The 12,579-nt window shown below is 35.3% G+C and overlaps 1 protein-coding gene across 3 annotated transcripts in view; it reads left to right on the forward strand.

Moving 5' to 3' along the window:
- The window catches only part of LOC131946919 (netrin receptor UNC5C), a 60,943-nt gene extending 50,631 nt beyond the window's left edge, over positions 1-10,312 (forward strand). Inside the window, exons 9-16 of one of the 3 annotated variants that reach the window (XM_059307941.1) lie at positions 2,103-2,204; positions 2,918-3,084; positions 3,567-3,803; positions 4,217-4,363; positions 4,654-4,824; positions 7,167-7,297; positions 8,038-8,139; positions 8,852-10,312. In XM_059307941.1, the coding sequence (XP_059163924.1) occupies positions 2,103-2,204; positions 2,918-3,084; positions 3,567-3,803; positions 4,217-4,363; positions 4,654-4,824; positions 7,167-7,297; positions 8,038-8,139; positions 8,852-9,023 (1,229 nt within the window). In that variant the 3' untranslated portion in view covers positions 9,024-10,312. The remainder of the gene's footprint in view (positions 1-2,102; positions 2,205-2,917; positions 3,085-3,566; positions 3,804-4,216; positions 4,364-4,653; positions 4,825-7,166; positions 7,298-8,037; positions 8,140-8,851) is intronic. The other 2 variants (XM_059307942.1, XM_059307943.1) reach the window with 2 other exon arrangements.
- Positions 10,313-12,579: the final 2,267 nt, after the last annotated feature.

The raw sequence follows: 12,579 nt of genomic DNA on the forward strand, positions 1-12,579 counted from the left end.
ACGCCATACCCCTTCCTCCCCATGACCCCCAAAAGCATTTTATTCCATCCCCAAATAAGAAAAAGTCATTAATTTTAATTTTAAAATCTCTCCCGTCCACCCGCCCCTCCCCGACCGCCCCTCCCCACCCGCCCCTCCCCACACAACCCCTTTGTGCTGCCGCTTGCTACCGTGGTAAAATCCAGAACTTTCTACAACAATCTGCAACACCACACCACCTCGCCACACCACCATTGTACACCACACTACACCGTATCACGCAATCGTACCTTCTGTTGAGTAGTTGAGAAGTACTCACAAACTTGCTTGGCCCAATTACGTTTTTACAGTCTCGTCAGTATACATGTATGCGTTATATATGTATATATATATATGTATATATATATATATACATATATATATATATATACATATATATATATATATATATATATATATATATATATATATATATATATATATATATATATATATATATATATATATATATGTATATACTCACACAAACACACACACACACACACTTATAGTAAAGTGGTGAGCACTTAAGCATAATAGTCTTTAACAAATTGAATCAAATATAAAAGGAACTAATTTAACGAGGTGATTTTTGGCGGGAAGTTGCACACTTAACGCGTGAAAGAGAAAATGCAAGACAGGAAGCTCTTCTTCTTCTTTTAAAAAAAAAAAACATTAAGATAAATACACGAAACTATCTAAATAAATGGAAGGTAGAAGTGGATTCAACGAGACTGCGTTCTTCAGTTTAAAATCGGATTGGTGAGAAGACGCAACTGTTTCCTGGCACGTGAAGATCCCGTTTGGCCTCGGCCAATGTAAACTTGCAGCACGAATACAAGAGAAGTCCCCCGCGAACAACCAACAGCTGTTCTGTATTATTTACTGTGCCGGGTTGGCCTGTCAAAATGGATGGGGTTAAAAAATATACTTAATGTCTATAAATTGAAATTGCCCCCCCCCCCCCCTCCCACCTTTTTTCGTTTGACGGTATCTGAGCGCATTTATCAAGTCTGAAACTGAAAGACACACTATAAATAAAGTTATCGTTAGTGGGTCGTGGAAAAGAAATGAAAAAAAAAACATAGGGGTGTCAGGTGGGTCTAGACCTGTATCAGGTGTGATGATATGGAGTCTAGAACTTAGGGCATACAGGGCTATACAATTCTAGATATACTGTATGACCCCCCCCCCCCCCCACACACACACAATTTATTTTTAATATACCTTATGAATATACCCTATTCATACCCTTTCAGCCACACCACATATATTCAGTGTTTCTTCCAGACTTTTTTCCCGGGGGGGGGGGGGGGGGGGGGGGGGTGGCACTAGAAATTTTCGGGGGGGGGGGGGGGGCGGTAGACTTTCTTCGGGGGGAGGGGGGGGCGGACACTGTTAAAAGTATATATTTTCTATATAAATTATATAAATTTCATTTCGTTCGGGGGGGGGGGGGCAGTAAAAAAAAATTCGGGGGAAGAGATGCCTGGAAGAAACTCTGCATATATTTTAAAATAATTGTCTTTCTATGGTTTGTTTCATTACGTTGCTAATTTCTATCTAGACTCCCCTAAACAATAAACATTTCTTATCTAGCCTAACATAAACAAATACAAAGCATCTACCTTAAAAACCCTGTGAAGACAAATACAAGTGGATTAAAACAATCAATAGAATGCAGACTGCAGTTAGCCACATGCAGCTATATGCCAGTCTAAGACTTAAGTTGGCTGCATCTATTTCACAGTCTAAGACATTATCAACTACTTAACTGCAGCTATGTGCCAGTCTAAGACATCATATAGTTGGCTGCAGCTATATGCCAGTCTAAGACATCTAGTTGGCTGCAGCTATATGCCAGTCTAAGATATCTAGTTGGCTGCAGCTATATGCCAGTCTAAGATATCTAGTTGGCTGCAGCTATATGCCAGTCTAAGACATCTAGTTGGCTGCAGCTATATGCCAGTCTAAGATATTATCATATAGTTGGCTGCAGCTATAAGACATTATCACCTAAGTGCTCCGCAGTGCTGAAGCCCCTACACCCAAGTGCTGAAATTAAAATGTGTCATAAATTCCAGGTGTAATGCTAACAGTTCCTGAAGGCGCCATTAAGAAAGGCCACGTGGAGGAGCTGTACATGGCAGTGTGCCGGGATGATAAGGACAGGCCCAGATTGACAGGTGAGGGGCGGACCTATTCATTTAACTTAACTTGTTTGCCAGAGTCATCTTTCAGATTTATCTTCGGGAATGTCAGATAGGAAATAAATAACGCACCTTCACTGCCATGGAATATAATTCAAATTGATGAGAGTTATTTTACACATTATTTTGTTTATTTTGCTAAATTCATTTTATTTTATTTTTTTCATGGAAAATTTTTGTCTATTTTACAGAATAAGATGAGAAATTCTGATATTTTTTTTTTTATAAATTTTCATTATAAACCATATATCTGCATAACAGATTACTTATAAAAAAAACATAGCTAAACCCAATATTCTTTATTCTGTTTAATTAAGTAAGCATTAAAGTCAAAATTAAATATTCCTCTTTAGACCTATCGATCCATTGGGCAGATGAAGTAGAGTTCATATGTTTCTTGACCACTGCACATGAAGGGATAGTGTGGTCAGCATTATTCCCATGCGCCTTTAGTTTCACTAATGTGAGTTAGGTACCCATCACAGCTGGGTATACTCACAAGCATTATTCTGATTTGAACCCGGATTCGAACTCAAGACTTTTGGGTTAGCAATCTAGCACTACTGCTAGGCCACACTGCTGAAACATTGCTGTTTTGAAAATAGGCATTAATTTGACTTAACAGTTAGGCTTGCTAAAGACAAGCTATGCCGACACTTGCAATGTTTGAATTGAATCTCTTTTTACAGAGCATCAGACAATACTAAGTCCAGTAATTCTGGTGGGGCCGCCCAGTGTCCAGCTACAGAAGCCAGTCATCCTGTCCTTCCAGCACTGCGCCAACATGCGCCAGGGTGGGTGGGTGCTGTCGGTGTACAAGAGTGAGTCTCCGATAGACGAGCCACCGTACTGGAGAGTAAGTCACTTCATATAAGTTTTGCTAGTCTAATCACAGAAAGCATAGCTCAGGCCTTAAAAAAACAACTAAGTAATTGTCTGATTTGAACTTTAAAAGTGTTAAAACACTTTTAAATTTATTTTAAACATTTGCTTTGTTGTTTTTTTTAAGTTTGAAAATTAATTGCAAAAATATAGAAGTTGTTATGGCATGTGTTATAGGCCTACTTATCATAGCGCATGAACTAGAAACATCATTGTTAATGTTTGAAAAAAAATTAAACCTTGTAACATCAGTTTAAAGATGCTAACAAACTAACTGTAAAGTATTTTAGATACTAATTAATTTACAATTTAAAAGATACTAATTTATTTACTATTTAAAATATACTAAAATATAAACCAGAAAAACTAACTTAAGCTAATAACACTAACCAAAGTACTAACCAAAACTAAATCAAAAGCAGAGAAATTAAAAACTGGCAACAAATCTCCTTTCAGCGGGTCGTCGTGTTAGGCCATGAAAATATTAACTCACCTATCTACACACAGCTAGACCCCAACCAGTGTCACGTCATGACCGAGTTCCTCAACCGCTACACACTCATCGGAGAATCAGTGCCTGGTGGCCGTGCCCTCAAAATCTACAGGCTGGCAGCGTTCGCCCCTGCCATGCCCCCATCCATGGATTACAGCATCCGTGTGTATGTGGTTGAAGACACCATTGATGCTTTAGATGTAAGTTAAAGCCTACTTTTATACATATCCATCCATATTCACTGTCTGCATATATTCATTACTATATTTATTAAATAAAATGCCTTTTAAATCATGATGTTCTTTTAATTTGAAAAATAAAATATATTAAAAATATTGTCAAATAATATGACTAGGCTAATATATTTTTTAAAATATAGCCTATAGTTGCTTCAATTATTTTCCATAACTTACCAAGCAAATAGGTTTTGTAAAGGGATTTTTCCAAAAATTCTTTAGTTAATTGATTGTTTAAATTGTGTTAAAACTCTCAAAATGTGTTTTATTGTTTCGTTTATAAAATGAAAATGTTTTTTACTTTAATTATTCATAAATTTTGTTCAGGGTGTTATTCATAAATTTTGTTCAGGGTGTTATTCATAAATTTTGTTCAGGGTGTTATTCAAGTTGAAAGAAAACTAGGTGGGAAACTTCTAGACAAACCCAAACAAATTCCATTCCAAGATGGCGGTAATAACTTGTGCCTGACAATAGAGGAACTCTCCACTGGTTGGAGGAGCAAATTAGCTGCCAACTATCAGGTATTAACTCTCTCAGCTCTTCTCACCCAGAACTATTTTTGGAGCATTTAAACCTGGGAACTGTTTTGGTTAACATTACAGAGATAAAAATGTTAGCTTTAGACCTTAGAAGGGTTAACATTATAAATGTATTACTGTTAAAATTACAATCTCAGATATTGCATCATTACAATTTATCAATGGGTGGTATTAAAATATAAGATTTAATATTAATTTGAAAATATTTTTTAAAACTTTAAAAAATATTATTTTTTTATGAATCATTTTTAAACTCTCCATAACATTTTCAGGAGATTCCTTTCCGCCATATTTGGAGTGGGAATCAGAACAACCTGCACTGTTCTTTTAGTCTGGAACTCCTAGACCGGTCAGTGGCCAAAATTGCCTGCAAGATCCAAGTTTATCAGAAAGCCATCCTCAGCAATAGACAAACTCTACTCATCAACTGCAATCTTAAGGAGGTAAAGCTGAGTTTTTTCATCGACTTTTTCATCGACCAAACATCTAGTAGATAAGAGGATAGGGAGTTAATGACCCCCTCCCTCCGCAACTCATTATCTATTTATCTATCAATTGAGAGCCACTTGTTCAGTTCCTCATAATGAAATCCTCCATCAGAAACTCTTATCTTAAGTGCCGTGATAGTTCAGGTTTTAATTTTTATCTTTATCTTGAGATAAAAGCATCGCAGGTGATTGCTGTAGTGGGACCCCCTGTGTTGGGTGTAGCGCCCCCTATTAGAAAGATTGTTTATGTTACCATAAAATACCATTCACGAAAATTTATTTCAGTAATTTAAAAAAAAATAATTTGCAGAACTGTTTTAGAATGGGTTGTCGGCTTCAGTATTTGAATTAAATTCGGCATTAAAACCAGTGTTTTATTTTCTATTTTTTTTTTGTTCCACTTCCCCAGCCAGCATCCTGCCAAAGAATGTTTACGTTTGTCAGATGCAGATCTTAATTTGTTTTCCTCTGTCTCTGTACGTTGCTAGATATTTGATAGCTCATGCCAACACAGGCAGCGATTGTGCACAATTTTAAACATTGTGAGCACTTGATCCTTTGTGTTAATTGGGTACATATTTCACTTCATTAGCCACTTCCCCCCCCCCCCCTCCCCACTGCTCTACTACAACACTAACAAAATTATATTTATCAAATAATCACTTTATTAATAAAGAATAGAAAAACTACAAAATAAAAAGAGTTCTTTTTCTGAAAACTGTTCAAATATTTCCTTTAAGCTTCACTTTGCTATGCTTTAAAAAATGTATAGCTCCAAACCTCTACACATTACAGCCTAACCTGAAGTTTTTTTCTCCTGTTTTCTCTTCTAACACAAGATTTTAATTTCCAACCAGCTTAAACATTTACCTGTTTCTGCGGGACTGACATTTATCCCCTCTCTTCCTGTTTTCTCCTGGCTTAAGTTTTTTTTTTCCACTTTAACCATGGGCATAATCCTTTCATCCATTTCCTGATAGCTGGCCTATATCTGTCCTGCCTACAAGAAATCATCCTAGCTTACATTTTTCTTTTGGTGGAATTAAAACCTATATTATCATCTAGACATCCTCCTTCTCAATACTGCAAATTTAACTTCCCCCCCCCCCTCCCCATCATCTCCATACTACACCACCCATCCGATCACCTGCATTCTACAATCCCCCCATCACCTCAATACTACAACTTCCCCCCACCTATCACCTCAATACTACAACTCCCCCCTCCCTATCACCTTAATACTACAACTTCCCCTCCCCATCACCTCCATACAACTCCCCCCATCACCTCCTCTCTACAACATACTCCAGTTCCTCCCACTACTGCAGTGCATCCCTCCTTAAGACAGCCTCCCCACCCCCTTCCTATTACTATCCCTATACTCCCTACTTCAGCCCCTCTTCCCCAGTCCCACCTCCTAAACTCCCATACCCCTTTACTGCAGCTCCCCCATCACCCCCCCCCCCCCCCCATGAAATGTTTACCTCATTCCCCCAACCCTATCCTAAAGCTGCTATCAACTCCCAGCCTATCCAGGTACCAGGTACCAGCCTGTGGCTTTGTTGGAACTTTCTGACATTCACCCACAGAAATATGACCTGCATTGATTTCATTGTTTTCACATTGGACTGGGGTTTTTGTTTATCTTTCAGTTCTTACCTTTCCTGCTTCCTTCCTGTTAGATGAAAAGGCCTCTAATTTTTTTTACTGCTAGCATAGAAATATGACATGCATTTGTCAATTTTATTTTCAAAAAAATATAATTTGATTAGAAAATTTAAGAATATCTTTGTTATAAAAAAAAGAAAGAATGGTATGCACATGAATGAGATATCACCACAAAGAATATTTTATAGAAATTAGATCTAAGGGGAGGAACTCATAATAAAAAACAAGCAGTGTTGGTTTTCTTTTTCTCTTATGTCATGGGAAACAATTTTTTTTCTGTTTGCCTCCCTTTTAAACTGTATTTATTCATTCTTAAGTGGAAGGGGAGAGAATGAATACAAAGACTGATTGTTTATCAGCTATGTTGTTGGGTAGGATAGATAAAGGTCCAGCTGTATTCATTATACTTGTAGACCTATAGTAGTAGGCTCAGATAGCTTTACAATCAAACATGCAGGCCTACAGTTAGCTACAAAGTTTGGACTACAGAAAGGTGCTTAGGCCTAAAGATTTTAAAAAATTAGGCTTTTACTTCCATCACAATTTTCTGTGTTATGAAAAATGATTTTAAAAAATATCATCTTTACTCCCACCATTGAATGAGCCATTCTCAAACTTTTGTCTTGTAGGGTACACCAAGCTGCCCAGGATCAAACAACACGTTGAAGCAAAGGTCGTCCACAGTGAATACAGCTGCCTCTTCTGTCAGTTCAGGGTTTCATTCAATGGTCACACTAGACCCATCCGCGCAGGTCTTTAGGTAAGGCTTGTCTCTTATGGACCAAAAAATAGTGGTCCACACTATACAATACTTATATGTAGACCATAAGATAGTGGACCACATTCATGGTGGCTGTAACAACATTTACCACTTACATGTGGACCATAAGATAGTGGAGCAAATTTATGTGGGCTATAATGACATACACCACATACATGACACAAAACACCATTTACATGTGGACCATAAGATAGTGTTCAACATTTACTTGGTCCATAACAATATGTTTAATGTACACAGACCATATCATTATGTTTAATATACACCTCTTTCATGAGGACCATACCAGTGTACATAATGTACATAAAATACAACAATGCACATTAAATTGTGAAAACTGACAGATTTCATGTGTTTTCTATATGGAATCAAGAAACATTTTCATTAGTCTACAATTTCATGTAAACATGTTTTATAAATAATGTTTATAAAATTCTCCACATATCACCTACACACATAGTAAAAACCTGTAAAGTTTTAATCAATAATCACATATTTACATATTCTTGACATGTTGTTGACAAACTGTTTTATTCCTCCAACCACTGACCATCACCATCATCCAACATAAAGTAAACATCCAACAATTGTTCCCATCCCTCATCAGACAACCATCAAACATAATACAAACATCTAACAGCCACTTACCACCCAACAAGCAGAGCAACAACTCACCCCTGAGTGTGGTAAATAAAGCAGAGTTGTCTAACTTTGAACAGGTTACCTTCCCATATAAAAGCCCAGCTGTGTATGTTACTGGATCCACCAAATGCCAGGGGAAATGATTGGAGAATGTTAGCCCAGGCACTCACAGTAGACAGGTTGGTTCAAAATTATTTCTCTGCTAATTTGTTTTGGTTATTAGCTCTTTGATGAGTTCAATTTTTTTTTCCCCAAAATTTTCAAATCTCTTTGTACTGGTTATTTATCTTATAAAGAATCACCAAATTGCCTTTTTAGGGATACCAAATATTATAGGAGTGGGTTTTTTGGTTGTTGTTTTTTTTTAATTAGTTAACCAAAAATATTATTTTATATTGGTTTAAATTTCTTTTTTTATTTAAATTATTTCCCAACATATTCAATAACCACGCTTCTAAACTGTTTCAGTATACTAAAAATTAACTTTTAATTTTCATTTTTTTTATGATGTTATAGAAAGACATTCACTGTCTTAAAACAAAAATAAAAACCATTCCCATTTAGTATTTCCCAACATCTTCAATAACCATGCTTACAAACTGTTGTGTTTTAGCACACTAAAAAACTATTAAAATTTTTACAAATTTTTTTTTCTATGATGTTATAGAAAGACATTCACTGTCTTAAAACAAAAATAAAAACCATTCCCATTTAATATTTCCCAACATATTCAATAACCTTATGCTTATAAACTTGTGTTTTAGTACATTAAAAAAATATTACAATTTTTACACAATTTTTTTTGTACGATGTTATAAAACTACTTTCAGTGTCTTTAAATACAATAAAATTTCCCATTTAGTATGAAATCCTCTTCTTACCATCCCACAGATATATCAATTTCTTCGCAACCAAATCCTCCCCCACGGAGCACATCCTGGACCTATGGGAGGCGAGACACAGAGAGGACACCGCAGTCACCGACCTGATGAACATCCTGAGGGTCATGGGTCGTATGGACGCAGCAGCTGTATTAGAGAAAGACAACGGAAGCTGGTTGTGATTTTAGTGTGAGCTTCGAAAAGTTTAAAAGACAAAACATTCTGTTTGTAGTGATTCTTTTATTAATCTATTCTTCACTTGGATATTAAACGTCTATGCTTACGTCACTGCAAGCGTGTCGCTTTCAAGGATGAAATGAGCGGATTCATTCTTACTGTTTTAATACCAGTGATTCACTTCAAAAACTCTAATCAAAAGAACTTCACATTAAGCAACTAAACACACGCCTAATCACATGACCTGCTATACTGTTGAAGAAATCTGGAACTCCGCATCCAAGTGTGAATTTTTTTTTTTAAATTATGGAATTTTAAGTCATGGCGCATCTTGAGTCTGTCAGTGCTTGCAAATTCTTCAGCGGCTAATATGCTTTGTAGTTTTCAAGCAACTGATAGGATGTGTAGTTTTCAAGCAAATGTTGTCTTAGCATCAAAGATGGTGTGCTGCACTAGCTGGCCTCTGAATTGGCCTTGTACATAAAAAAAAAAAACTTTGAAACCAAAGAAGCTGGAAGCTCTGAAGACATTTTCCAGAGTGGTGTCTGTGTCGTCTTCAGGATTCCGAAGTCCTGACTAAAAGAAACTCTATTAGAGAAAAAAAAAGGCATTACCTTATGCTGTGTTGACAGTGAAAGAACATGTCTTATTCGAAGACAGAAACAATTCTATAATTTGACATTAATTATGATCAGCTTCATGATTTCTGCAAGTTCTGGACTAAACAAAAATATGCCTTGAACTGAATAGACAATTTGTGCATTACAAGATGTGTGTTTAACTCTAGTGTATGGAGAGAATTTTCGTAGTTCTGATTCTAGTACCAACTTAGGAGACCGTTGTTTGTTTTCTAATTAGTCCTTGCTTGTAGCTCATTTAATGTTAATTAATTATCATGATATAATCCATTGTTCAGCTTTTGCATTTATCAGCTGCGGAACAGTATGTAGACATGATAAATTGAGAGGGTGTGAGTGCTGATTATACCGGTCACATGACCATAGGATAATGAGGGTAAAGCTAATGACTCAGTGGCTGACCTGTCCATGTGTTAATGAGGTTAAGTTGACCTGACTGTCCTTGGGTTAATCATTTTGTGGTGACCTTAACTAACCCGTGTCACTGGGTTGTTTTATTAATATTCTCAGACAAATAGTGAGTTGGAAAAGCTCTGAGTAAAAATAGTTACTGCAAGTTACGCAGGCAGGATAATTCTTGTTCATCTCTACATAAAAAAAGTAATACCGTAAAGAATTTTTTCATTATCAGTCTAATTAACCCTTCTAGAAATATCACTCTCTGTGGTTGGGTGACCCTGTTATCAACTCTTAGTTCTGTTTCTTAATATATTTCATCTGAACTAAGTGTTGCTAAATAAAAACAATTAGGTTTGCTTTTTTTTCTTTTTGCAATAATAATAGTAAATCTTGTTAGTCATTATTAGCTAAGATTAGCTAATCTTATTTTATAAAAGTCAAGTTTTAAATCATATGAGCTAATTTAATAAGTCAAGTTTTAAATCCCATGAGCTAATCTAATTTAAAAAGTCAAGTTTTGAATCCCTTAATCTAATTTAATAAGTCAAGTTTTGAGTCCCTTGATCTAATTTAATAAGTCAAGTTTTGAATCCCTTGATCTAATTTAATAAGTCAAGTTTTGAATCCCTTGATCTAATTTAAAAAGTCAAGTTTTGAATCCCTTGATCTAATTTAATAAGTCAAGTTTTGAATCCCTTGATCTAATTTAATAAGTCAAGTTTTGAATCCCACGGCTGAGTCTGGTGAGACCCGAGTCAAAGTGGTGCTGTGATTTACCCCTGTGGTCTTTGTTCTATTTTTGTAACATTCATTTTAATCAAATCACATTTCTATGAATAAATTATCGTATGTAAAAGAATGCACTTTTATTTTTAAGTTTCATAAAATTCGTATTGATCTAGTATTTATTAAGTTCATTCAAATATTATTGTTGCAGTTTGCATGTATTGATTTTGTATAAAATGAAACTTGTGGAGAAAGGGAGGCAACTTATTTGCTTTGACAGTAGATAAGCACTAGTTTCATTGTTCATTGACAAACTGGAATAATAGAATTTATATTACATGTTCTTGGTTGCCTTTATTTGTTTCTATCATAACTTCACATTACAATAGAGGTTTTAAAAATGGTAATTATTTTTACTCACCTAGATATTTATCAGTTTACACCTTTTTTTTTCAATTTGCAAGTGAAAGAGGAAATTTTCAATTTTAGTGCTAATGATTTTTAATCATTAAATTAATATAGTTAATCACATATACTTACCCTAGTTGTTAATATTGTTAGTGTTATTGTTTATAGTTGCTGTTTACAAGTTTTTAAAATGTGCTTTTCAATTAGAATTTTTTTAAAGTTTGAATGTGTTTTCTGTATGGAATTCAGAATGTCTGGTTAATACACATACATGTGTACAAATGTAACCGTCTTTAAACCAGTTGTTAAAGGTTAAATTAATTAAATGAAATTAATAAATGACAGTAAAAACCTAATGCTGATAAAAAGGTATGAAAGTATTTGGTAACCATAGTAATCAATTTAAGCATTAAATTACTTTACTAAAATATTGGTGTATAGGTGGTATATACAATAAAAACCTTCATGTCTGTTAAATTTTGAATATATATAGAGTCCATATATATATATATATATACATACATACACAAATGGCTACTACATAAAAAGACTATTAACCCTTTGAGCCCGCCAGGCCGGTAAACCGGCTTCAACAATAGGCATATATGTCCGAAAAGCCGGTTTTCCGGCCCGATGATATAGCGTCATATTCCTAGCGGCCGGTATACCGTCTAATTAAATATAATTAGCGGAAGACTGACTAAAACTGCGCATATGTCTTTTTAGTGCGTGATTATGATTCTAAAAATAGATTTTAGGAAAAGTGAAAGTGTTTACATTTCGTAGCAATGCCGCCGAAACGAAAAGCTGAGCCACAGCCATCGACTTGAGCATATAAAGTTGGTGCAAAAGATGAAGCAAAAGACCGAAATATCAACAAAAGAAGTAGAATGACTGCATCTCAGGCAATACAACTGCTTATTGATTCTGATGAAGAAGATAATATTCCTGGTCTATATTGTGATGATAGTGACGTTGAAAATTTGAGACTGAACTCAGTGACATTGCAATTGACAGTGACAATGTACGTTATGATGCACGTGGTGCCAAGGACAAAGACTTGTCGAAACGAAAAAACAACTGTTTACCGGTGCAAAACATGCGAAGTTTTTCTTTGCATCGGGTCCGGCAGTGATAACTGTTTTGAAAGTTATCACACAAAAGTGGACTTCTGGCTATGAACTAGTATGGCCAGGTATCAATAATAACAAAACAATTACTAAATGTAAATTTGTTTCTTCTATGTTCTATCAAAACAATAATTACGTGTTCGTTTTATATACATTGTTCTGTTCATACATAGTAAGCAAATAAAGAATTTCAGAATCTTGCTGGATACCAAATTTGGCTTGATTATCTCAAACGGTTCAAAAGTTATAGGCAAAGTTAG

Source organism: Physella acuta, unplaced genomic scaffold, assembly GCF_028476545.2.
Source record: "Physella acuta isolate Inbredline_101_S28 unplaced genomic scaffold, ASM2847654v3 ptg000575l, whole genome shotgun sequence".
NCBI classification, from domain to species: Eukaryota; Metazoa; Mollusca; class Gastropoda; family Physidae; genus Physella; species Physella acuta.